Source organism: Trachemys scripta, chromosome 17 (assembly GCF_013100865.1).
Source record: "Trachemys scripta elegans isolate TJP31775 chromosome 17, CAS_Tse_1.0, whole genome shotgun sequence".
NCBI classification, from domain to species: domain Eukaryota; kingdom Metazoa; phylum Chordata; order Testudines; family Emydidae; genus Trachemys; species Trachemys scripta.
In genome coordinates, this window is record NC_048314.1 from 21,124,068 (window position 1) to 21,151,112 (window position 27,045).

The 27,045-nt window shown below is 46.8% G+C and overlaps 1 protein-coding gene across 1 annotated transcript; it reads right to left on the reverse strand.

The window, feature by feature from the left end:
* Positions 1 to 1,407: 1,407 nt before the first annotated feature.
* On the reverse strand, positions 1,408 to 20,890 carry LOC117867199 (kelch-like protein 20). Its single transcript, XM_034752026.1, has 7 exons — positions 20,848 to 20,890; positions 10,690 to 10,873; positions 6,511 to 6,654; positions 5,720 to 5,853; positions 4,840 to 5,048; positions 2,905 to 3,011; positions 1,408 to 1,945 (listed from the first exon to the last, which is right to left on the reverse strand). Exons 1-7 carry the CDS (start codon positions 20,888 to 20,890, stop codon positions 1,879 to 1,881), a joined length of 888 nt encoding a protein of 295 aa, XP_034607917.1. The 3' UTR covers positions 1,408 to 1,878.
* Positions 20,891 to 27,045: the final 6,155 nt, after the last annotated feature.

Below are 27,045 nucleotides of genomic sequence, written 5' to 3' on the forward strand. Positions count from 1 at the left end.
TCACAGGGTTCCCGTTAGACGTCGCTTGTCCACAGAAGGTTGGTGAAACACGTTCTGTGGCAAGTGCTTGCAGCTTTCGGCGAAGGGTCAAAGAGGAGTCGTTTTGTAAAACATTCTGAAGGCGAAGAGCAGAGCTCTGATAATAAAGAAACAGCCTCCCTCTAGTTCAAACAAGTAGGTCATCCCCTCACCCTGGCTGTCCAACTAGGTTATGCCTCATGCAGGGTGGCAGGGACAGTGTTTTTTCATTTCTATGTATGGGAAGAGAAATAGATAAACCTGTGGGAGGTAACAGTGAGGATGAGTCAGAGGCAGCAGGGAAGGAGTGAAAGTAATTTTCTGGGGAGCTAATTAATGCTGTTGGAAAATGCAGATTTCGAGCATGCCTCAGTTCTTTGGAACGGAATAACTATTCAGATAGGGATGGTTTCATTAACCCCACTAATTCTGGTGTAATTAATTCCTGTGGGGGTTTATGGTGAAGCTTACCCAGATACCATATTGTCCTTTCTCCTCTCACAAGGAAGGAGCTAGTGTCTGACCATCGTGTTTGACGGGAGAAAGACGTGCCAGTCTCGTGCAAAGGGACTGGCGGAGGGAGGGGCGGGGGTCAGATGAGCTCTTGGCTCGAATAGCAGTACAAAGCTTTCCACTAACTCTGAGCTTAATGCTGAGGCTTTGCTAGAAGGGAAGGCCAGCGGAACTGTTCCTTAGCTGGGCTCAGCGGGGCTTCCGATTTCAGCTAACTAATGAGTGCAGCAGCGATCCAAGGAGATCTTTTCCGCCTCCCTAGGCACATGTTTTACAACATGAATTTCCAAAGCACCATTTACCTGCAGCGTGTCATTGAAGGAGAATGGGGGACAGGAAGCTCATATTTCTCCTGCGAGAGGAAGATTTGTTTCCTCAAAGTAATACTCCATGCCTGGACAGCAGCCTGGGGCATTCAGTCAGGTTAATCATGTCCACGAAAGTGACAGTGAAGCAGGTAGAGATTTTCTGTAGGGAGAAAAACCTCTGCGGCGGTCCCTGCACCAGTTCCACGCTGGGCCAATACTGCAAGGTTAGCCTCCCCTTGCTACACATTATCCAGCGGCCCCCACCCGGCAGGGACATGTATAGAGAGATGGATAGATATTCGCACACACTGGTAGTGATACATTAGGTTTTTGTTCCTGAAACATCTCCCTGCTTTTAAAAAAATCTGGCTCTCCGCAGAATCAGAATAGCGTTGAACCATAATAAAGCCAAGCGTGTTAAATAGTTGTTTGTATAAAAAGCACGAGGGGGCATTTTTCCTTGTAAAAATTAAACAGAAGAGGAGAGGGATAGGGAGAGGGGGCTCTTGAAGCACTCCAGTCGGTATTATTTATTAGTTGTATCACAGTAGCGCCAAGATCAGGGGTTCCAACAGATAAGATGCTGAAGAGAAATTATGTAACTTGACCGAGATCACACCAGAAAATTGTGGCAGAGCTAGGAACCAAGCCCAGAACTTGAGGACCAAGTCCAGAGCTTTAACCATGTGGCTCTTCTTCCTACCAAACAGCTACACTCCGTACATGAGGAGATACACTGCAAAGGAAACTGCTAACACCACATCCTGGCATGATGATCAAAGCATGAACTCTTTAAATGGAGGCTCACATTCAGATAACAAGATGACCCTGTGCTCTACAGTCCCCATGCATAAACTCCCCAGGTCTTATGGAATTTGCATAAGCACAAAAGGATTAAGTAAGGTATCATCCCATTCCCCATCTTATCCACTCTGCTGCTGCTCCCTTTCCTCCTCTCCGGCTTACACTACATCCCACAAAACCAGACTTCATCGTTAGTGTTCAGTGCAGCACAGGATGGTTGGAAAGTTCTCAGTTCCTAGATGGTCATTTTCAGCACAGCCACACCTCCACCAGCATGACTGGTCTTGGTATTTCCAAAGGGTCTGCAACAAGAAGAGGCCATAGGATATTACAGACTCTCTATTCAAGAACCTACGGGCCAGATCCTCAACCTGTGTAAAGTGAGAAACCTCAGCTCAGGTCAATGGAGCCGGGACTAGTCACAGCAACCAAGGACCTGGGCCCTCAGCGAGAATGGCACTCTCTGCTTGCTGTGATTGGAATATGTGGCTCCTGTCTGATGTTATTTCCCAAATTGGTTACAAAGTCCCTCACCTGAAACATACTTTTCAGCTGTGTGTTATCACAATCAACGTGGTGTCATGGTGATGGTATATCTGTCCTAAAACAGATCGCATCATTGTAATGTAGTGAGTCAGGATGGTGCTTCTATCTCACCCCGTTTTAAATGACCACTGGTGGCAAGGCCACATTCCCATGCAGCTCACGTTTATGAGAGTTCATATTTGGCCCTTATAAGTAGCATCCAAAAACTGCTGCACTGAGCCAGGCTGTTCCCGTGAGTGGGACCCCAGAAAGGCCCACAGAGCAATGGCACACGGAGCATGAAGCTTCCTCCAACAGCTGCAAGGGTCCACTTGGAACAAGGCTGAGGCCCACTGGCGGGATGGTGTGCTGGGGAACCCTATGTGCCACTGCCCGTGCTGTACCTGTTCTGCACAGAGAAGACTCCAGGGTTCTTGTATTACGTGTCTTTCATGATCACTAAAAATAATGACCCATGTGCATCGTGGGACTATTTTAAAATCCAGTGTGGATCCAATCAGCTCCAGATAGTTAATTAGTTTATTTGGAGCTAGTGTTGGGCCAGCTACAGGCTGTAATTAATTTTTTAATCTGTGGGTTGCAGGGTCATTAACCCACGGGGTTTCTGGAGTGATTCAGATTAACAAACCCAGGCTGTAAATGCAATTGAGTGCATGCAAGGGCAGTTAATTGAGTAGCAAAGGCTGATTAAATAATCAATGCGGCATCGATTTACCTCCACTTGTTGGCATCCAGGTCAAATCCTTCCACAGTGGTAACGTGCGTGACACCGTCGAACCCCCCGATGGCCAGTAGGTATCCATTGGCTGCAGCAGCTTTCACCTAAACACAGATCCATGGGTTTCAGAACTGAGGATGAAAGGAACAAACCAGGAGGGGCTTAAAACTAATCTGGTCTCATGGGCTGAAGAGCTCTAGAATATTTTCACACTGTGAGCAACAATAAATGGAAAGGGAGGGGACGAGACCCTGAAAACTGGGCTGTTTCCATCCTTAGAGACTCTTACAGCTGTTGATCTTCCGCATTCCGATTGTCAGTGCTGTGCCCAGGATCAGCATAGCAACGCGCTCTGGCTCTGTTGGTATCTTCGAGCCTCTCTGCCCGGAAAGAAAAGACATCATCCAAAAGCAGGCTTGGCAATTTGAAAAGGAAAACAAAACAGGCTTGGCATTTGCTAGGAGTAAATGGAGTTTAATATCCCAAACCAGTCAGCTCATGGAAAAAGGCACGGAAGTGACAAGGGCAGGGATTGGGATGGAGGAAAAGGGGCAGAATCTACTCAAAATCTGCCCACAGTGCCCGTGTAATCTGACATCTCTATTAAGATGATCAGCAGTGAAATCGTTAACATCAGAACTACTGGCCTTCAACTCCCTTGAGCAGAACAGGGCAGTTCATCCATCTCTTAGCACGGATATATCTAGTTGCAACCTCAGCAAAGCAACCCTGCTTCTTCACAGACAGGTGGGCAGACCCTCTTGGGTCTGAAAAGGGAAGCTTAAATTCTGCAAAAGCTGATGAGAAGCCACCAGACAGTACCACTGAATGCCTGCCCAGCCCATCTTCTGATGACCCTGGAGGCAGAGATGCCTCTTCCCTTCCCACCCCTCACTTTTCAGGGGTTTTTTTTAGATAATCAAATTCCAGCCGTTGTGTAGCTCTGTAATTGCAAAGAGGTTATGCTTCTTCGAAGGTGGCACTTTCAAACACAATTAACATGCAACTAGCCGAGAACGCTCAGAACGCGCTCATGAGGGTGATGCCGTGCCTATTTTCAGAACGACAAAGCCTCTCATCTTCGCTACAATACATTAATCAGAGTTTGTTTTACTTCATCATTGCATATGTTGCCATCAGCAGGGGAAGGGCAGAAGAGAAAATACACAGGAACAAATATCCTTTCCCCAGCAGGAAGAAAACCTCAAAGTAACCTCATTTGGATGAGGTAACTAATACAAAAGAAATTTATAAATAATTAAACTCACAATATTTCTTGCTGCTTCTTCCTGGGCACTGTAATCCACACCCAACTCTTCAGTTGCATTTCCCATTGGGAACACATCCTACCTGCCCTCTGTGTCCCAAACTGGCTGACCATTGATCTCTGAATGAAATTTGAGAACTTGGGGGTTTATCTGCACCCTGAATTATTTGGGTCCAGGTTACCTGAGCTACCATGTCTCCAAATTCAATGGGAGATGAGAAGGTGCTCTTGGTGAGGGACAACCAACTCTGGAATTCATTCCTCCAGCCCCCTTGGTATACAGACCAGATCTGGAGACCTTCAGATCATGCTGCACACCCTGTCTGTTTCCCCAGCCTTTTCCTGAGGAGGAGGGTATGTCTGGCAGGGTGGATGGAGGAGGAGGGGCGTCGGAATTGGGTGACATTGATCCAGTTTTGTGTCTGTCTTCTTGTGTTAGTGTTACAATTGAATGGGCTGGAAACAGAGGTTCTGACTTTCTGTGTGGTCCTGAGCAAGTCAGTTCCCTGCTCTGTGCCTTGGTTTCTCCATCTGTTGCACTTAGGTTCCTATACTGTCCCATCACTGTGATGTGGGAGGAATAATGAACTAGACCCCATGGTAAAGCTCTACAGGACCCTTGGATGGAAGCTTGAGGCATGTAAAAGACTGTTCACATGAAATACCTTATTCCTCTTTGATTTCATGGGCATCATCGGTGACCATTCATTGGTGACTGGATCGAACCGCTCAGCGCTACAGAGCTCCGTGAGGTCATCCCGGCCACCGAGAGCATAGATTTTCCCTTGGAATGTAGCACAGCCAAAATTCTCTCTGCAGGTGCCCAAGGGAGGGCAAGAGGACCATGAATCCTCCTCAGGATTGTAACGTTCCACTGGGAGAGAAACCAGAAGAATCCTGGGTTCTAATCCCACCTCTGACCCTTGTGACCCTTTGGTAAATCTTGGATTTACTTCTGTGAGTTTGGGCCAATCTCTCAATCGCTCCATGCCTCAGTTTCCCCTGTATCCAACAGGGAAAATAAAACTCGCCTACCTCACAGGGGTGCTGTGAGGGCTGAGTCAATAATGGCTGCAAAATGCTTTGAAGATTAAAAGCACCCAATTGCTGAGCTTTGTTACTGATACACGAGAAGTTAATAAAAAAATTTCACACCCCCACAGATCAGACAGCCAGGAGGCTGCCCACCTTGGCCTTAGTTAATTGGATTGAACAGTGGAAAGGATTCATAATTGGGGAGCAGCAAAGGGTGGCTGGGTCTGAGCATGGGCAACATGGAACCATTCTCTGGCTCCATGCTGGAGGTGTCACTGGAGGGAAGGTGGGGATGGCGCAGGGGGCTCTGCTTGCTTGGGACAGCTTCCTCCTTCTCTCCAGATGGCAGAGGGCTCCCTCTGCATTGGGAGGGAAGGGAAGGGAAGGGAGGCAGAGCAGTGGAGAGAATCTAACCTGCCATAGAGCCCAAGGCCGAATATATTGGTGTGGGAATCGTACACTCATCTTAGACAGGGGCTCATCTTTGTGCCAACTTCACTCTTCCATTACCTGAATACAGCGGAGACTGGCCATCTGAGCCACCGATAGCATAGAGGTAGCCGTCTAGCACTGCCACCCCTAAGCCTGCACGGTGGCAGGTCATGGGTGCCATCCTGCACCACCTGTTCCCACGAGGATCATACCTAAAGCCAGGGGGAGGCAGTCAGAAGCGCGGGAGAATGCCACAGACTGTCCCAGCTATGGCACACGAGAGCTGCTTTCCGGGCTAAGTTACGAGCAGGCTGTCTGGGATTCAGCCTGTCTCTATACAAGGCTCCCTGAGAACACAACACACCCGTTTCCACGCACAACCCTTATCAGACAAGTCCCATTCGCCCTCCTCGGTCCTTTGGCTGGTAGATCTGGGCCCTTTCACAAATCAAAACGTGCAAACTGAGCGCTGGCGAAAGGAGTCAGATTGAAGAGGCCTGGAGACTGAAGCCCTCCGTCTACAGAACAGGCTCCGATCAGACACTGGCAGCGCGAGCTTCGCCCGCACTCCCCCGTCCAATGCTCCGCACCCTGACAAGAGAGCAGGCCGCTGGCCATCTTGTGAATTACAAACCAGAAACCTCCAGGTCCTGGCTCCCCTGCTTGGCAGAGCCGGGGTGCCTCATGCCTGTGGAGGGTATCAAGGCAACATTGGCACCTCTCTCCATATTAAACAAAAGCTCTCGACCCAAGACGGCAACCTCGGTGGCTGTAACTAACCCCAGTGGTTCACTATGAATGCAGATATTGGCAGTCCTACGGAGCACAGTCCATGAAAGTGATGTGCATCCACACACGGGTTACGATACCTTTCCACCGTGCTGAGGCATACGATCCCGTCACGGCCTCCTACACAGTACAGATAGCCTCCCAGCTCCGCTATGCCCATGTCTCGTTTGCCTTCTCTCAGGGGGGCCACGTCACGTCTCCATTCCTGCGTCGTGGGGTCATACCTTGTGCAGGGCGAAGAAAGTTTTTTGGGGTTTGTTTGGTTTTTTTTAAAAGGTGACAAGGTGGCAAACGTCTCACATGCCGTGCGAGGAAAGATGGGGTTAGAAACGACACATTCAAGACTAATTAGTGCCTGAGTTTGGACTCTGTTTTCAGACGGGAGCGAGTCTCTTGCACTGACTATTCTGAGCACTGTGTAGGTGCCCGCATGGAATGGGAATTCAAGAGGAAGGATGACCTTGGGATTAAGGCCCTAGACTGGGAGTTGGGAGACGTGAGTTCAATTCCCAGCCCTGCCACAGACTCCCTGTGTGACCTTGGGCAAATCCCTTCATCTCTCTGTGCCTCAGTTTTAGATCTGAAAAACAGGGTTGGTGAGAATGACGAATTCAGTACAGCTTGCGAAGGGCTTGGGTACTGTGCTGATTGGGAGATGGTCACATGTGTACATGAAGTAGCCAGTCAGTAGGTGTCCATCTCTTTGCTATGCATACAGCAACGTTTTCCACAGGGAATGTAATGTTTGTTTTAACATGTGTTGGGTATATTGCTGTCCCTAACAGTGCATCTATAATGCAGGCAGTGTTCCCTAGTGGTCAGGCCTGGGCATATTACTTAACCTTTCTGTGCCTCAGTTTCCCCATCTGTAAAATGGGGGATATGATACTGACTTCCTTTATAAAGTGCTTTTAGATCTGCTGATGAAAAGCCCTTTACAAGAGCTAGGTGGTATTCTTTTATCAACAAAGCTCAGTTTTATTAATTTAAAAATTCTTAATTTAAGAAATGATCCTGTATTTAAAATAAGATACTTACATGGAATATAGATTTAATAGCATATGGGATGGATCTAATTTAAGGCAATGAGGAGGAAATTAGGGTGCAAAGTGGGATGCTTGGTATGTTGTGCAAATTAACATAAGAAGTAGAAAACTCTCACTGTATATCACTAGGTGGGCTGGTTTTTTGGCAAACTGATATCTCAAAAAGGAGACAGCCCATCAGGAATAAACTCACCTTAAGGGTTTTGCAGCCTTGGAAAGACAACTTAACACATTTCTCACATGCTAGCACTCTCTCAATTCAACTTATATTTAGCAATGTGCTTCAGAAGCTGAATGTAGCACTTATGGAATGAGCAGAGGGCTTACAAAGTAGTCTTTACCAAGCGGTAACTGGTTGTCAACGCTGTCATTAAACTCAAGTAGTAACTACAACCACCACAGATATGAGGGAGATTCTCCATTCCCAAGAACCCTGTATGCAAAGTGCAGTTAAATGCGAGGCATGCGGTTATAAAAGCATGTTGTCAGCTCAGCCCTAGCCACTCATTAAATAGAAGAAATATCTCCTTTGTATATTACCAATCTCAAACTCACTTGTCTTTCATATGTCAGCACTTTTTATTAATGATACATTAAAAAAAAGTCTTCAATGTCCATTAAAAATAATTCTAAAGATTGCAAGAGAAAGACAAATTTTGTACAAATTCAGTTACTTAAGCCATCTCCTTCCACTGTCTCCCAACCCAGCTGGAGAACTGTGTGTTCAGAACTGTTTAGAGAGGCGGTGTCACAGTTCTAAGTAAGGAGTTTACACCTTTGCTGACTGCAAGTGGAATAATTTTTCACTGTCTAGTGTATTTATCACCACTGTTCTAAAATATAGCAAACAGCTTCAGACATGTCACTTTCTAAGTCCATTCCACCTACTGGTTCTTATCCACTAGCAACATGCTGCAAAGTTTGGGCAGCAAGCACTGCAGGGGGAAATAGATTGATTTTTAATGATCTATATGCCCTGTGGGAAGCAGGGGCGGCTCTATGCTTTTTGCCGCCCCAAGCACGGCAGTCAGGCTGCCTTCGGCGGCATGCCTGCAGGCGGTCCACGGTCACACGGATTCAGCGGCCTTTCTGCGGGTGATCTTCTGGTGCCACGGCTTCAGCGTACCCACCGCCCGAATTGCTGCCGAAACCACGGGACTGGCAGACCTCCCGCAGGCACACCGCCGAAGGCCGCCTGACTGCCGCCCTCATAGCAACTGGCAGGCCGCCCCCCGCGGCTTGCCGCCCCAGGCACACGCTTGGTGCGCTGGTGCCCGGAGCCGCCCCTGTTGGGAAGTCGCTTAGTTTCTCTGTGACTCAGCTCCCCATAGGTAAATGGCAATAGCCCCTTCTTTCCCCTCCCCTTTGTCTGTCTTGTCTAGTTCGATTGTCAATTTTTGAGCATGGACTGTCTATTACTATGTGCATACTTAGTGCATGTGGGCCCCCGATCTCAGTGAGTGCTCTAAGCACCATTGTAATACAAATAGATAAAAAGGGGCCGTGTAGACATACCCGAGGTGCAAAGGGATTGCTCCAACACTGCAGCATATTAATGAGCCAACCCAGCTGTCGTTAGTGGATGATTACTCAGTCCCAGAAATAAGGTGAAACAGAGTAAAGGCTTTAGCGTTCCAGGGCAATTACATATAGCAGCTAACACCTTCCTGCCTGAGCCAAAACAACTTTCAAATATTACATCGAAACTCCACTTTGCAGGAGGAGCATCCTAAGAGATTCCGGTTCCATCTCCCCTAATCCTGAGAACCACCACAAGTGCCTCAGGCCTTTAGTTAACTTGTGGGAATTGAGGTTGTTCAGGCTCCAGACTGGCCTGACTTTTGTCCATTTCACAGATTAAAGTTCCCTCTCATTTCCATTAATCTTAATGGGATCAAAGTCTTTCCATTAACGCTAAAGGCTTTTCACTTTTGCAAGCTGAAAAGCAAGATGATATTGTTATAAAAAGCATGTGAGTTGTATGCTCCATTAGTCTGAACCCTGGATTTGCATGAGAGATTTCAAAACTATCTAATCCTCAGAAGCCAACACTATTTGTATCATACTAGAACAGTTATTTTACCCTTCAGCACTCATTTCTGCTCTTCCTCAGATTTCTAACTGACTAGCTCTGCCAGACTATTTAGATAAACAGAATCGCCACATTCTAAGAGCTCAACATGTGATTCCTAGCATCGTCTTTCAGCTTTGAGAAAGAGACATTTGAGAGCTGAGAAATGAACTGTACTTTAACTTCTGGTTTTCTCTCAGTCAGTTGGGATGAAGCCTCTTTACGGAGAGTGAAAAATATAGAAGCCAGCCAGGAAGAACCAAATTAATGTTTAAATTTCTACCTGACAGCAATTCACTTTGATGCATTGCATACTAAGATTTTTTGGGACTGCTAAATAGAGTTAAAATAAATAGCAGAGAGTGAAAGGAAGAGTTAAGACACTCAGATGTGTGTTTATTTTATATTTTAGTAAAAAAAGACCGTGACTTCAAACCAACAGATGACTTGGAATGTCATTTAGTGCCTGTTTTGTCTGAGAGCAACACAGTTTTCGTTTCTAATTTGCAGCAGGATTTGAATTCATGACCTGTAGGGACAGACCCAAATCAAACCCTCAGATCTGAAAGTTCCACCACATTTGGGTCTGTCTGGATCAGAACTTTGTGGATGGACCCCATTTGTGAAAGGGGCTGAACCAAGAGTCAAGCATCTCTCAAACTTTGGGAAAGCTCGGGACCAAATCTGGATCTGAACTCTGTGGCTCAAGATTGTCTCCTTCCTGATGTACAAACATCTTGGGTCACATTTTTAAAAGGGGGCAGCCTTCCATTTTCTGGCATAATGGACACCTGCCTTTTTCCACATGCAGGTGCACTGTGGATGGCAGCCCGAGTGCTTCCTCTGCCTACCGACCACAGGGTCAGGTGCCAGCAGGGAATGCAAGATGTACATAGCCTGGTTTGCACCAGAAATTCATTTGCAGAATTATAGGGGCAAAATCTGCAGGGGGCCATTTGTACCTGCAAAAACAAACACAAGGCTTCAGCCCTTTGATACATTCTTTTGTGCCTAACACGGCAGATTTTCTGTTGCACAGACAAGTTTAAAATGTCTTAACCCTGCAGAACCCGAAGTTTCCCAGACCTTCTGTTCTACTCATCTGTTTCATAGCACAAGACTTCTGCGGGATGCAGGGTTACCTCTCCACGCTACTGAGGCAGGTTGTGCCATCATAGCCACCGACTGCATAGATGAAGTCATGAAAAGGAGCCACACCCACACCACAGCGATGTCTAGAGACAGGTCCCAGCACTTTCCATTCATGCTCCAGGGGGTTATAACATTCCACACCACCGATATGGTCACTGCGGAGCCAGCCTCCAACTGGAAAGAGAGACATGGCACAACAGGAGCAGGAGAAATAGGACTGAAGAGGATTAAACCGTCAAGCCCTGCATTGTAATGGATTTCCCACCCTATGTTTCACTTCCCTTTCCTCCCCCTTCCCACCTCAAAGCTTGCGCCAGCATGCCGACCAATCACAGTACGGACTATGAACATCTCATCCAAACCACTGCAGTGCCGATCTGCCAATCCACGCTCTCCAGTCCAAGTGAGTTGACCCTGAACGTACAGCATGCAATGCACTTCACACTCAACCTGTTACTGACAGCTATCAACAGGGCACATACAGAACACACACACACACACCCCAGTTCTCCATCGGGGGCTCCCCCAGACATTTTTCACTCGATGCACCACAGGGCTCCCTGCCTTTCCCACCTGGCCAGCTCCCCTGAGCAAGCACTCTTCGCCTCTCCCCATACTTGTAGGGAGAGGCTGTCTCTGAGTGACTCCTGTGGGCAGAGCAGAGGGGACACTGGCTGCTGGAATTGGGGGGAGGCCGGGCAGGCCCCCAGGAGGAGCCCGGCTGCAGGAGCTGGCCCCACGGCAGAGGTGAGGAGCAGCAGTGCTGGCCACCCCACTGCCCTCTCAGATTTGGCCCAACGGCTCTCCATCATGATGGGAGGCAGCAGGGCCAAAATGGAGTGAGTGTGGTTGTGATCTGGTGCATGGGAGTTGCAGCGTGGCTCTGGTTTGGCCCCATCATGATGGAGGGGCCAGGGGCCAAACCTGAGGCGCTCTGCCACCCCCATGCACCTGGTCTCAATGCCACTCGCTGAATTTTGGTCCTGCCACCCCATCACAATGGGCCAATGGTACGCAACATGGGTACAGCTGCAGGGGCCACGGTTCTCCATTTCTGAATGCACAGCTTGACCTCTTGGTCACCTAGCTTTCTTATGCATTTACAACATGCCCATCGCCATGGTATCTAGGCTCCCCATGCACAGCTTTAAAACTTATTGTCATCAAAGGGGCCTCATTGGCTCCCAAAGGTGTTGCTGTTGTTCATAGCGGTCATGGGGATAGATATAGCATCACCCAGGAAAATAAACCATCACCTAAAAACTCCACAACACTAAAATTCTCTTTCCCAAATTAAACCAAATTACTGATGCCTCAGTGGGGAAAAGCGTAGAGGCAATAATACTGCTTTGATCTGGGGCTTTGGGGTGGGTTTTGCTGACGGTTATTTCGGCTCCCATCTATACAGCCAGGGACAATTCAAAGACAGGTAGGAACCATTGTCAGTTTATTGACTTTTTACATCTCCAGCATTTTCTGATGGGCCATCAGCAGCTGTTTATTGACAGGCCTGAAGCAGCATCTTCCCTTGGGTGATTAAATTTCTATTGCAGTAACTATTTGGAATGATTACTACAATCACAAGGCAATTTAAAATAAATGATTTCACCACCGAGTACTGCAAACACCACATTGAGCATAATTGGAACCAATTGCAACCGGGAAGATTCAGTCTTGAGTTTGATTATTAATGTTTTATAAATACATAAGTTGCAGTGTCAATATTTTTTTTCACGGAAATGGTTTCGAATGCTACTCTGCATTTGCTCAATAAGTAGTTTAGCAGGGGGGTGGAACTTCTGCAAGGAGGAGTAAAGGTTTTCAGAATATATTCTGATTTTTTTTGTAAATGGGAAAAGATTTTCCTATTAGCTGCTTATTTTTAACGACGGAATTTAATGGACACTTTTCATGCTGATTGCCAGCTTGCCAAGGTACAAAGTGAAACTTCTCTCATCATTAGGAATGTTTTTAAGATTGAGCTGTTAAGTGCAGCCATTCCAACTCAGCTGTATCTAAAGAGTATTTAGAACTAGGAAATCTCCACTTTAAAGTGGACCTTCATTGAAACAATATAGCTGCTGCCTATACTTTGCCTCCTCTCAGAAAACCAAGGGGAAATGTTACATTACTAAACTTTTTACACCCTTTTGTGCTATGAGCCATCTCTCCATTCTGGAACCTGGGACACAGACAACTCTTAGAGCGGAAGAATTAGCTAGATGGAGAGAGAGTATCTTCCTGAAACCCTGTTCTTTACGGTCCTTCATTTAGGATTAAAATATCTCCCCAAGAGATGTTACAGGTCCTCTGTGTGCAGAGATCTGGGCATTACCCACCTACTGGGGGATGTGTTACATCAATCAAGAAAAAACACAACAGTTCAGGCAACATCACAAGCCCACTCCTGAAGTTCCTAAATAGGCAAACTCACCTGCAAACCAACTCCCCCGGCACACTAATTGCACACAAGTGTTGCCTTGCAGTTAGATAAGCAGCATGAACACACTCAGTGCTTACAGAAGTTAGACACAGGACTGACCTACCTGAGCTTTAGATCAACAGTTGAGCTCTGGATCCAAAATCACCCCAGAATTTGGGGAGCTCCAAAGCCAGATCCACTCTGAATGCACCCACAGTTGAGATGATGTTTATTTTTACATGCCAAGAACAATGTTGGGTGCCTGACAGTGCAAGTGGCTGCATCAGGTCCCTTCCCTTACAAGCTCACAATCCAAACGGAGACAATGTTGGGATTCAGGCCTGCAGGCACCAGAAACCCATTCTGTGGCCTTAGATAAATCAACACTCTGTGCCTCAGTTTCCCCAGGAAAACAAACACCCAACTCCTCCAGGAGGGCAGGGGGAGTACTAGTTAGGTCAGAGAATCATAGACGTGTCAGACTGGAAGGGACCTTGAGAGGTCATCTTGTCCAGTCCTCTGCACTCCAGGCAGGACTATGTAATAACTAACTTTGTCTAACTTCTTCTTAAAAACCTCCATTGACAGAGATTTCACCACTTCCCTAGGCAATTTGTTCCTGTCAGAGTAGTTAAGCACTGGAAGTTTTTCGTGGCTATGGAGAACTTTGGACATGAAAAGCAGTAATAATATTTAGTACCAAGTATGATTATCTACAATGCAGATTATGAGCCACATTAGTCCCTGGTGCTATATTTGTAGAGTTAGGGATATACACACACTAAGATAGAAACACCTTTCCTTCTGGCACCCCGGGTCCCTATACTACCTTTTCTTCTATAACGGGGGTGGCCAACCTGTGGCTCCGGAGCCGCATGCAGCTCTTCAGAGGTTAAAATGCGTCTCCTTGCATAGGCACCGACTCCGAGGCTGGAGCTACAGATGCTGACTTTCTAATTGCTGTGGGGTGCTCACTGCTCAACCCCCTGCTTTGCCCCAGGTCCTGCCACCACTCCATCCCTTCCCCCCAAAGCTCCTGCCCCTTCCCCCGAGCCTGCCATGCCCTCGCTCCTTCCCCTTCCCCACCAGAGCCTCCTGCGCACTGCAAAACAGCTGATTGCGGCGGGCAGGAGGCGTGGGGAAGGAAGGGGAGGTGCTGATTGGCAGGGCTGCCAGTGGGCAGCGGATGGGGGGCTGCTGACGTATTACTGTGGCTCTTTGGCAATGTTCACTGGTAAATTCTGGCTCCTTCTCAGGCTGGTTGGCCGCCCCCATTCTAGAACTTGGGATATTTAGGACTCAGTTCAGCACCATTGACTCTGGTGGGAGTTGGATCAGGATCTTAGAATACAAGGTCCTTTCCCACTCTCAGAAATGCTGTACTCTGTAGCCTCACACTGACACCTCACACTACATGCTCAGCTCCGGCTCTATTCCAGGCCTCTTCTGCCTTTGTATGTTTAAGGCCTTCCCAAAACACCGTGGCCGACTCAACGCATCTCAGACAAATTCAACAGAAACGGAGACAGGACAAACTTACCAGCAAAAATGAGCTCGACTTGCCTGCTTGCTTTGTAAGCTCCAGACTGAGAGTCCTGGGTAACCGGTTTCCTTTGCAATTCAAGCTGCTCCCTGAGGCAATGCAAATTCCCCAGTCACAACATTATCCCAGAACAGCTCTGCAATGGGGACAGGGCACTACCACATCCTGGGGAAACTTTAGTGCTGGGCAAGCACACAATACAGGAGAGCTAACATAGCATTAGGAGACCTTCAAAACAGCTGCTGCATCATCCATTCTGATACAGCTTTAAGAACAAACAAACAATCCTAATGATCCAGAGAGGGGCTTAAAGTGTCTTGCAGGATCCAGGAGGGAGAACTTCTCTGAGGACTATAGATTTGGGTTTATTTTTTATTTCACTGGCTTCATTTGCAGATGGTGAGTTTTGGAGTCAAGTGCCCTCTCACAGACCGAGCAAACAGAAATCCATGAAAATCCCTGACCTGGACAACGAAGCCTGCATCACAAATGTTGCTGAGGGGTGAGCTTTGTCAAGTTTGAGTTTTCTGAACCTAAAGCTCTTTTCAGGATTGCAAAATGAATTAAGAGTTTGAGTTCCTTTTTACCCTTTCTAGAAAACTCACTATGGTATTTAGTAAGGATGAAACTAATATGGTTTAATAATTTATGGAAATTTAACAGGGGTCTGTTAAAAACCTGTTATGTCTGTTCAAAAACCTATAGAACTGTATAGAAAATGAGATCCTTCCTAGAGAATTCTAAAGCAGGGAGATCATTCGCTTTCAACCATCCGATAGCATTTTAATGGAGGCCTCTAAAAAGGTTCCCATTCTCTGTTGTTCCACAGAACTTTAACATGTCTTCTTCGGTCTTGTAAACGAATCTCTCTTGTCCTCCCTTTCCAAAAAGGGGTTTGATATTTTTAAAAAACTTTTTTTTAACCAAAACGAAGCCCGGTTTTTGTAGTAAGGGAGAGAAGAATCTTCCCCAACCCCAAAACTAGGTTTGTATGAATGAAGGCCTTATATAACACTATATAGACTGCATTGGTTACCTGCTCCCTTCGTCACAACTGTTCTGTAGTTTGTCACTCAGCCCCAGTCTTCAGTTCATTTTTCACCCTGTTTTTCCACTGATTTTTTCCCCTCTAATCCTAAGCAGAAATAGGAACCCAACAAAATTCAAACCCAAGACAAACTTTCAAACAGTGTGTGTGAGTGGCTTCAAATTTACCCCAGGTGAGTTTATTCTACTATCGCTTAAAACACCAGAGCCTTTCAAATGTGCAGAGCTGTAGTAAGTGGGGTCAGAAGAGAAGATTATTGGGGGGGGGAAGGCTTATGGCTGCTTTAAAGGCAAGTATTGAAGTCAAATTAATAATGTGCAAATTGTGTGCTCCTCTCCCACATTAGCCTTTCATAAAATGTACGGTACTCACCCTTTGTCTTCATACACACCCATCCCTGAGCACTGAAGGAGCTCCTAGCACAAAGAAGAGGGTTGGGTTGACCACATCTAGTCCAGATGGAGCCTAGAGACTTATATGTCAACCCACAAGCCAAAAATAGGAATAGTTTGCATGCTTCAGACCATAGAGCATGTGACGGCACTGAAATTCCATTCAATCCTTTGTTCTCCTTTGCAACAAAACCAGATGTCCTCCTATCCCAGGAAGATTGCTCACCATGACTTTGGGCATCAAGCAGCAACAGTATCCATCCCAACTACTTTCCTCATTTGCCATTAATTTAGTTCTTAACTGAGCTCTGCAATTATTTCCTCTCTCCTTTAAGCAAGTCAGGTGCAGGGGAGAACTGAACAATGCTTAATACATTGCATAAAATGAAAGACAGAATGGCTTAAATTGGCTTATTTCAGCTTGACATCAATGCTCTGAGTTGAGGGCTTTCAGCACCTCGGTGGATGATCAGACTAGAAGTGACCAGTATGTGACCACTGAGATAACACTTGCAAACACACTCTGTTAAACTTCCACTGTCAAGGTGCTAGAACTTTGGGAATTCTTGTTTCCAAGACTATAGCATGCAAAAAGAGAGACACTATTTAAAGGAATAATCCTTAAGACATTTGCTGCCCAACCCAGGGTGAAACACAATCAAAATCCAAACAGGTAAAGAATGAAATTGTGCAAACGTTTGCATACACCGAGTCACTCAGTGCAGGAGACTCAAGAATCCTTGGAACTGAATGAATATTAAAGGAAGAAAATTTGCTAAGTCGCCTATTTTCTATGTACCAGGACTGAAATATATTCTTTCCTTACTGTTTTCTCTTCCAAGAAGCACATTCACAAATCACTCTGAGCTAGGAGCATTTTTGAAGCTCTAATACAGAAGATCTCATCACTTCCCCCATCCACAAACATTGGCTTGTACTCCACTGCAACCCCCAGCATGATTTGGCTCACACCAATGTAACCACACTGACTCTGGAGGAGTTACTCCCGTATACCACTCGCACTAGCAGAGGACGCCAAGTTATGGTTTAGCAAAATGTTATCAGTCAACACTAAGATTAGAGATGGTTCTGATCCAGGATCCAGTTTCCCTGCATAGCTCATCGTGAGAGTGGCTGAGTATCAATAGCAACGGGGTGGAAAACAGTTTTCCTGTCCCACAAAAATTTTCAATATATTTTGATGAGTCAAGAAGTCAATCGCAACATTTTTCACAAACCAAAAATTAATTTATTTTTTTTTAAATGTGGTTAAAAAAATCAAAAAGTTTTGTTTAGATTTTGACCAATTTTTATATTTTGTTTTACTGTAACTAGTTTACATTTCAAAATTAAGAGTCATTTTGAACCAGAAAACTGGAATTTTTCATTTTCAAAATATTGAAACAAGATGATTAGACAATTTAAAGAGAAAAAATGTAAACATTTCCAAGTTGAGAAATTAATCAAATTTGACTATTTCCTGTGAAAATTTTCAGTTTTAACGAACTAGCATTTTTTATTTTAAAAGTTTCATTAAAAAAATTCCTGACCAAGCCTAGCATGAACCTACTTCTTCACATGCTGTCAGTATCCTTATAGACAGGATCTCCACAAGATGTCACAGAGTCCGACCCTCTTCCCATCAATGGAAAAACTCTCAGAAGCAGGATGAAGACTTTACCAATGCAGCAAAAGAGACGCGTCATTTGATCTACCCCCTCTGCCCATTGAGTGCAGCTGATGTGTTGTTCAGAGTAAGTTTCCTATTAAAACTCACTTGTGACGGACTTTCACCCTGTTGGGGTTTGTATTTTGTCCTTTGGCTGCACTTAATCCCAAAGAGTTTTTCCGATGGAAACTGGGTAAGTGTGTTTAGGTCACAGGGCTAGGAATGGAGACTCCTGGGTTCTAATCCAAGCACTACCACTGCCGCCTTTTATGGATTTGGAGAAGTCATTTATCCTCTCCGAGCCTCTGTTTCCTAACACCTGTAAAATGGGTTGCATGACATATCTGGAAAGCTGAAGTAAAGTTTACAGTATGCTTTGAAGCCCTCTGATGAAACGCATCGTGCAAGTGCAGAATATTATCTCCGCATCAAAGACAGAATAAGAACATTCCTGCTGAGAGAAGATTCTAGAGGAAAGTCACGGTGGGGTTCACTACCCAATGGTGAACGTTATTAGATACCAGCCGTTTGACTCATTGCTCTAAGAGGTAAGAGATCAGTGCAGATGATGGGCTTTGTGTCACAAGAAGAGTCAAACGGCAGTGAATATCTCCAAAACCTCTGAACGGACAAAACTGAACATAAAATTAAATGGCATGGAATTCTCTCTACTCAGCGGCTACAGAACACGACTTGGTGCTTCAACCTTCTGTTGACGAGTGTCAGATCTGAATTCCAGCAAATAGATTCCAGAAGCTAAAAGCCATAAAAATCTTGGGGAATTTCCAGACTAGCTACATCAGTCTGTTTAGAAGCAGACACTTGCAAAGCAAGTGATCACTGGACTGTATGGTTAGCATCAGAACAGATCAGCCCAAGCTCTGGATAACATGATACATTGCAAAATAGGGAGAGTAATTAAAAGGTCAGTAGGAGGTTTGAGGTCACCAGTGTATTGCGATAGGGAAACTCACCCCTTATTGGCTGCTAAATGCGAGAGGGACATCACATTCTGATTCAGCTGAGCTACACTCATGGATTTCTGAAGCCCTCATCACTGCTTGGGTCCAAGCAGCAGGGAAGGAGCCATTTACTTTATGAGTTTTACCTTTTACAGGCAGGAAATAGTGTTGATCGCTCTGCTCTGAGCCCGTGCTGACCCCAGTGTGCCTGCATATTAAGGGGTGCTGAGTTGCTGGGGGGTGCCATCTTTCAGACATGGCTTAAAGCAGACATATTCATTTCATCCAGGCTCCACCTCCACTCCTTGTGTTAGTGACGTTCCCATGCAATTCTTGTCACCAGCAGCTCCTCCATGGGGAGCATTGCCTACCTGGTACTTTAGTATCTTCCCCCCACCTCCTCTGTATTGTGTGTTAATTCCATCTGTCCTCCCTCCCCACTGCCTCTGCTATCCCTGAGAGAGAACTTTGCTGGTAAAGTTTAAGGAAATTTACCCCGATCAGAGCCATGTTTGGGAGCCAATGCCCTCTCACTGTAAGAAATCGTCTTCTCTAAACTATTCTTTTACATTGAATTAATTCAATTTAAACCACTAAGAGTCAAGAGGAAAAACATGTGGGCTGGCTGGCTGGCCAGGAGCATTGAAGTGAGGGACTGGCAATCGGAAATGCTTCTTGCAGCACAGGTAGGCCTGGTAGGTTCACAGTAGCCTTTCTTATCAAGTTCCGTGGCAGTTTGGTGCTGTGGACCCACATCCACTAGGCACTTGTGATCGGGGAGTGTTGCATGGGGCTCTTGCCTAGTGGTCACGGTTCACTATAGCGACCGTCCCACCTAGTGGCAGTAGTCCAAGGCGGCAGCAGTCCTGCCTAGTGGTTGCTGCCTGGGTGGGAGCAGAGGAAGCAGGTGAAAGTGGGCCCCCCCTACTCCACCGGATTCAGACCCAGGGCCCTGTGAGGCTGACTCGGCTGCTCACCTGTCTTCATGTGGTGTTCAGCTTCCCTGGGTCACGTCCCACTCCCGTCCGCCTCCCATCTGACCACCGCCCGACCCTGGGGAACATTGCCTTCAGGCTTCTGGTCCGTGTCTCGTCCATTAGGTGCTGTGGCTTCCTTCACTCACCGGCTCGATACTGGCTCTGCTCCAGTCCTACGTGAGAGTTCCCAGGGCACATCCTGCTCCCTGGCTTGTCAGCCCCAGACTGAGCAGCCTGGCTGGCTTTCAAATCTCTCCTCCAGTCTGAGCATGCGCGGCAAGGGCACAGGGCCCCTTTAGCCCTAAGTGTTACTTAACCCTGTGATCGGAGGGTGCTGCAACTCCTGCCTAGTAAGGGGTTCATACACCCAATTGACAGCGAGCCCCCAAATTCCTTAGGCCTGGTAAGCCTAACCAGACCCAAAGGCAGCTCTGCAGAGACCAATGATGAATAGGGTAAACCACAAAGCCACCTGAGCCCTAGGTGTTAGCCCTGTAATCGGGCCAACAGAGATTCACGTTTGGCCAACTCAGAATCATGCAGCTCACTTGCGTAAAGCAGTAAGGGGAGATTTGTCCCTTTCCCTATTAAAGGAGTCCAATTGTTTAATCATCCATTTACTGCAAATGCACCTGCACCCTCCCTGGTGTAGCACCAGCTCATGAACCAGAAAGTACCGGTAAGCTGGCCTAACGTCTACACAGGGTTATCCAAGACCAAAGGACCAGCAATAGGAATCAAATATGCAGGAACTCTCAGTGCCAGACGGTGACCTGAATGGGCCATAATCCTTGATGGCCTGTATTCAAATCTAATGAGGGAAACCTATCCCCTGAAGTGCTTCTGCTCAGATATAAAGGAGTCTGTTAAAGATACATTAAAGCCCTTGCCAAGCATGTATTTAGCTATTGGCATTACTAAATTTTGGGTTGTTTGACACGTTCCCACAGCCCATTTGCAAGAGCTGATGGTATGGGAGTATTATTGCTGTTACCGAACTCACCACCAGCGACAGTCAAAACATGTTGAAAGGATCAGAGACCGAATGCCAGAAAGCATCACTAGTGGGGGGGGAGGGGGCAATTGTAGCAGGGAATCGAGAACCATGTGGAGGGGCAGGAGATCCTAAACTTACCCAGATCCTCAAGAAACCCTTCCATGAGCTTGTGCAAGTTCATCGCAACTCCACTGAAGTCTCTTGGACAAATTCAATCCAGATTCATGCAGTAGGTAAGAGACTTCCCCAGATCCCAGGCATGGCAGTATCCACCCATATAATCGGCAAGGAGGGCAAGTCAGGAGCCTGCCCTATGCAGCTGAAGGTGGGAAAACAATGACTATTTTTCCTCTGCCCCACAGTACCCTACTCGCTGCCTGAATGCTCTACCCAGAATTGGGCAAGATATATAATGCTTATTAATATTAAATAAGGCTACTAAGCCCTTAGGTTGGGCTTTGCATGTTGAATCCATAGATCTTGAGAAACAGACACAGGAGTGTGATCAGTTTCGGGCTTGGAGCCAGCAACCCTGGGGTTCTAAGCCCACCTGTGACACTGACTGCTGCAGACTCAGACAAGTCCCTTGAGGATCCAGCTCCCTCACCTGAAGCTTTGTGGCTTGGGAGGGACAATAGGCATAACTCCCTCCCCACCTTATTTTTTTTTAAATTGCTGAAGTCAGCAGGTCTGACCGAATGTTCCCAGGAAACGGAGCCGAGGAGCAAGAGGGGGGCATGGTTACACTCACTTTACTGAGTATAACTGGACCTCTGTGCCTTGGTTTCCCAATCTATAAACGGGGACAGCAATACAGACGCATTCACCTGACAGAGATTTCCTGGGGATTAACTAGTTAATATTTGGACAGTGCTTTGAAGACCGAAAGTGCTTGGGAAATACTCAGAATTGTGAAGCTTTAGCCCAGGGGTTCTCAAACTGGGGGTCGCGAGCTGTCAACCTCCACCCCAAACCCCGCTTTGCCTCCAGCATTTATAATGGTGTTAAATATATGAAAAAGGGTTTTTAATGTATAAGGGGGGTCACACTCAGAGGCTTGCGATGTGAAAGGGGTCACCAGGACACAAGTTTGAGAACCTTTTCCTTGTTTCCTTCCTCCCCGGTTCATTTTCTTGCATTTACAAGCACTAGAAAGACATCCCCTAATTTAAAATACTTTCAATTTTTCACTCCTCTCCTCCCCTGCAAACCTCGCCTCACCCCGCTCCTAGATTGAATACATAATAGGCCTAATTAAATAGCAATTAACAATGGGGGAACCATGAAGGAATCATTCACTAGAGCACTTTTGGGGAGATCAATCAAGCAATCAGCACAGCTTGTTACAACATAAAAACACATTTCACAAGACGTAGGTATTTTCAGACCGTTAACACTGGGCATGTCATTCTAGCCCCACCTCCATTTGCTTGTGCTCGTCATAACCGTAAACAACAGGGGCTCTGCTGTCAATGCCACAGGACTCCGTGCAGCTGTTGGAAAGTACAAATCATCAAGGCTTCTGAGCACACCCAAAAAAACCCAGAGCACCTGTGGGAAAAGATCTCTTCCACATTCCAAAAGGCCCAGACATTCTCTCCGAGACATTCCATCCATGGGACCAAATCAGGAGGGATGGTGTTGAGCCATCAGAGAGGCTCTGCTAGCAACAGTGGGAATCAAGGGCATTTGTTGTCCTGCGCAACTGGATATTCCCCCACCATTAGCATAAAGGAAGCAAAGGTCTTGCCCAGCCTTCCTTGCAGGCTTTCCAGGGTGTTACTGTTGGATTTGGCTAATAGGCCAAACTTGAAGCCTATGCAAGGATGCATTGAAGTGATCAGAGTACCGGTCACTGGGCCCCAGTGAACTGTACAGTCAAGTCAAATCAAAGCCAACAAGGGACGGCGGGGAAAACCCATCCATGTATCAATTCTCTCTAACCGCTAATGGCCCATCATAAACAGGGCACCAGCAAGAAGAGAAGTACTGTAGGCTGGAGCCTGTCTCCGCTTTTGCCATCGTCAGTTTTCCCCTCTATTTCAGAGATGGTTGCAAAACAGACAAACCATTTAAAAAAATACCCCCCAAAGGGTGAGGGGGGAAAACCTGATCTTTGCTAAAAGCTTTGGATACAATCCCAATGGCGCTTAACCTGGGACGATGTAAGACAGGGATCTCTGTGAGTAGAGAGGCAGCCTGCTACAGCTACACTTCAGTTTGTCACTACAGATTTATCTAGAGACATGATCTAGTGGGACTGAGCACAGGACTAGACTTCAGGAATTACCAAATACTAATCCTGGCTCTGACACCGATTTACCGGGCAGACTTAGGCAAGTCACCCTCACTGTCAGTTTCCCCATCTATACAACAAGGGATGCTCTTGACCTACCTCCCAGGGGGACTTGGTGATGGTAAATATTTGCAAAGCGCTGTGAACCGTAGAAGCCAGGGAGATGCCCCAAATGCAGTACCAAAATCCACCTCAGCATAGGCAGAAATATCTGATCTGCACTGGCATGTCCTCCACAATGTAGTTCCTAGGACAGTGGCTTTCAAACTTCTTAGGCTGCGTACCTCTTCCAAACCACGTAGTCTACCGTGTACTTGCATCTAAGCTAGAGTCATAACATACCTACGAAAATGGGGGGGGGGGGCAGAAGTGTCTGTAAAGGAGAAGACAACGCGTTGTCCACCATTACAGGATTTTTCTTGCGTACCCTCTGACGAGAGCTCGCGTACCCCAGCTGACCCTCTTCCAAGCCCAGGACAAGAGGTTTGCCACAGTAACAGGACTTGTGATGATTATAAATTTAAAGAAACCCCCCCTCTAGTACAAGACACCGAACCCTAGGGAGGTGGGAGTAGAAGCCACTTTTGTTCTAAGTCTTGTGGCCTTCTGATTGGCACTAGATTCCTAGATGGATGATGACCCTTCTCCATGCACTAGAGTAACAACGTGCTTCCTGACGCCTGAAAAAAGGCTGTGTGGTGTCTTCGGGTTTGTTTGGCTTTTGACCAATTTGTGGAGCTGAATGCTCACAAACAACCCTACGCTAACAGAGCAGTGCACACAGTCCGGAGCTCATAAGCAACCCAACAGCAAAGCAGGATGTACAATACGCTGGCTAGGAGACGCTGTATTTTTAAAAGGAGACCTGTCAGTCTGGAGGGATTTTAGTGTCATTTAATTAATGAAAAATTCCCAGCTTGTGCCTCCTACATGCCACCATTCAGGTTCCTCTTTGCCCAGATCTTTGGCTGTTGGCGGCTTCTTGCCTGCACTTCTGCCCTCTGCTCCAGGGGTGGCCAGCCTGGGGTTCCGGAGCCACATGCGGCTCTTCAGAGGTTAATATGCGGCTCCTTGACAGGTGCCAACTTTCCAATGTGCCGGGGGGTGCTCACTGCTCAACCCCTGACTCTGCCACAGGCCCTGCCCCCACTCCACCCCCTTCCCACCTCTCCCCTGAGCCCGCTGTGCCCTCGCTCCTCCCCCTCCCCCCCCAGAGCCTCCTGCATGCCACAAAACAGCTGATCGGGAGGTGCGGGGAGGGAGGGAGGGAGAGGCGCTGATCGGCAGGGCTGACGGTGGGCAGGAGGCACTGGGATCGGCAGCGGGGGGAGCTGATGGGGGGCTGCTGACTTATTACTGTGTACATTGATACATTCTGGCTACTTCTCAGGCTCAGGTTGGCCACCCCTACTCTACTCCACTTCCCTAGTATCTTTCAGGGGCCTGGCTGCTGGGAACCTGGAAGTCCTTTTCCACTTTTACATTGCCCTGCAAGTCCCATGTGGATCACGTGGTGGTGATGGCTTCCTTTCACCACTTCAGGAACGTTGCCAGACTCAACTATGACCCCTGCGGATGCTGTCAGTGCTTGCCCTGACTCTAATTCCCTGTTGTTGTGCATCTCAGTAAACTTCAGCAGTGCCTGTATGCCATGCTGAGATTAATAAAGCAAAGTCTCTGTTCCACTCATTCTTCAGACACTCAGGAATCACTGAAGCCATCAATGAAATGCAGCCTCTTCTGGGGTAGGACACAGCAGTTGTTTAACAGGACACAGCAACATTACATGACTATTTAGGACAAAAAGCAAAAAGAATCCTATCAAATTGGAACTCCAGAGTGAATTTTAGTTTAGCAGAATGTAACAACTGCTCTGGCATTTAGCCGGTACACAACCTTAACATCCCAGCTCTTACAAAGAGATCACTGGACCTTTAAGGGCTACAAGTTACAAGAACTTTGATTTTGCATCTTAAAAGAGCCTGTCCATAGGGTCAAGGGTCATCTTGCATACATTCACTTGGAGAGCCTACAAATCATACTTCAGCCAAACACAAGGTATTGGGCTCAATACAAGGGTAAGTGGATGAAATTTCATGGCCTGTGCTCTACAGGGAGGCCAGACTGGCTGATCTAATGGTCCTTTCTCACAGGGTCCTAGAGCCCAGACTCCAGTCCGAGCCCGAATATCTACACTGCAATTAAACAGCCCCTTAGCCCAGAAACTGGAGTCAGCTGCCAGGGGCCAGCTGCATGTCTTTAATTGCAGTTGCAGACATATCCTCAGGGTCCTTTACAGCTCCCTCCGCAGCAATCCCAGCCATGCTGACTTGACTAGGATCCTTATAGTCTCATCTTCCCATGAGCCAAACCCTGGGTTCCACAGCCTGACGCGCTCTCACATTCTCTGACCCAGGTAAGAGACTTTCCTTTATCTCCAGCCTTAGGTGTTATTCCAGCCTCACATCTCTCTGGGGGGCTTACCTTTGCTTTCCATTGAGCCAGCCTTTCGACTCTGCATTATGAAACACTGCCCTCTGCTGGTCATGTCTCAAATCACCTCAGTTCTTTTTCTGTGTTTTCATAGTCATGGGAAGAGCGTATTCTGAGATACCAATGCATTGGCACCTGAATTGCAAGGAGAGCAGTAAGTAATGTACTTCGGTGGTGCTCACAAAGGCAATTATCTTTAGATTCCAGAAACTGGAGGAGATTATGAGGGAGAAATGCTAGTTCTTGCACAGTTAATGTTGCAGGAAATTTTCCGTTCTATGCCCAATTTTGACTGCCCCCCTCCCCTTTATCAAAAATCAAATAAAAATCCACCCCAAATTTCAGACATTTTCTGCATGTGTAGGAGTGCCATTGGGCAGCTGGAGGAACACACAGAAGAGGCCGATCAAAAGTATCCCTCCATCGAACAGTGCTCAAAGCAAAGGTAAAAATTATGGGGACTTAACACAGAGGACATGCCAAGAGTGGACCAGGATAGACAAGAGCGCTGGTGCCTAGTTCATGCTTTAAGCAACATCTATTACCATGGGAAGGCCTCAAGTTTCTGGAAGGTTTGAAGCAAACTAGACGGTTGGAGAGTTAAGAGCAGCCAAGATTTAAAATTAAAAAAAAAAAGATGGTTCACTTTCTTTGGGTTTCTCCCCTCTCAGGAGCAGCTTGAGCTAGAAAATCCCATTTCATTTTGTTCACATGGCATTACCGAGAAATGGTACCTTTGAGTATTGTTGGGGAGTTGTTTATTTAAAGTCAAATTCCTCCCACTGATGCAGCTCCTATTGTCTTCATTAGGAACTGCATCCATGCATGTGGGTGTAGAATTGACTTATAGTTAGGAACGGTACCTGCTGGCCTGTATGAAGCCTGCACCAGACAGCTTATATCCATGCTGCACATTCCCAAGCTGTAGGGCTGAGAAAAAGAGAGATGTTGCCGAGGAAATCATGGCACCCTAAGTTGGACTATGACCAGGATACAAGGTTGAATATTGTATCTGAAGAAGTGAGGTTCTTACCCAAGAAAGCTTATGCTCCAATACTTCTGTTAGTCTTAAAGGTGCCACAGGACCCTCTGTTGCTTTTTAAAGGTTGAATATTGTTACCCTTGTGAAAAGCATCATACAATGAGCACAAACTGCCAAGGTTTCATTTCTGTCTTATCAAACAACAGCACCTGCAGCAGAGCCCCCTGAACGCCACTCTGGGACATCAGCTCAGTATTATTCAGCATTTGTCACCAGCTCCACCGTGTGTTAGAGGTGCCGTCCAAGCACTGACCCAGCCCAGCCTGTGAAGTAAGACAGGATCACAGCACCAGGTGGTAGGACAAGAACCGAAGCGACAACTACACGTGGACATTTATGTCAAAGGCTCCAGAGCCCAGGAATGACAGACATTGAGAACTTCTTCACCAAGTAAGAAAAGATAACTACACCATTAAGCTGTGCTCGCATTGTCTTAAACTAGGAAATGTGAAGTTGGTCCCTTTCTTTCACAGGTTTTGCTCTGCAGCAACAACTACACAGAGTA

Bases quoted from the DNA above. Each gene is read 5' to 3' on its own strand.
- LOC117867199 (XM_034752026.1), bottom strand. From the start codon at position 20,890: ATGAACTTGCACAAGCTCATGGAAGGGTTTCTTGAGGATCTGG. The intron at 6,655-10,689 runs GTAACCCTGCAT...GCCCTGCACAAG, and splicing joins TGCCTCAGTAGCGTGGAGAG to GTATGACCCCACGACGCAGG. The intron at 3,012-4,839 runs GTATTTCATGTG...ATCTGTGTTTAG, and splicing joins TGAAATCAAAGAGGAATAAG to GTGAAAGCTGCTGCAGCCAA.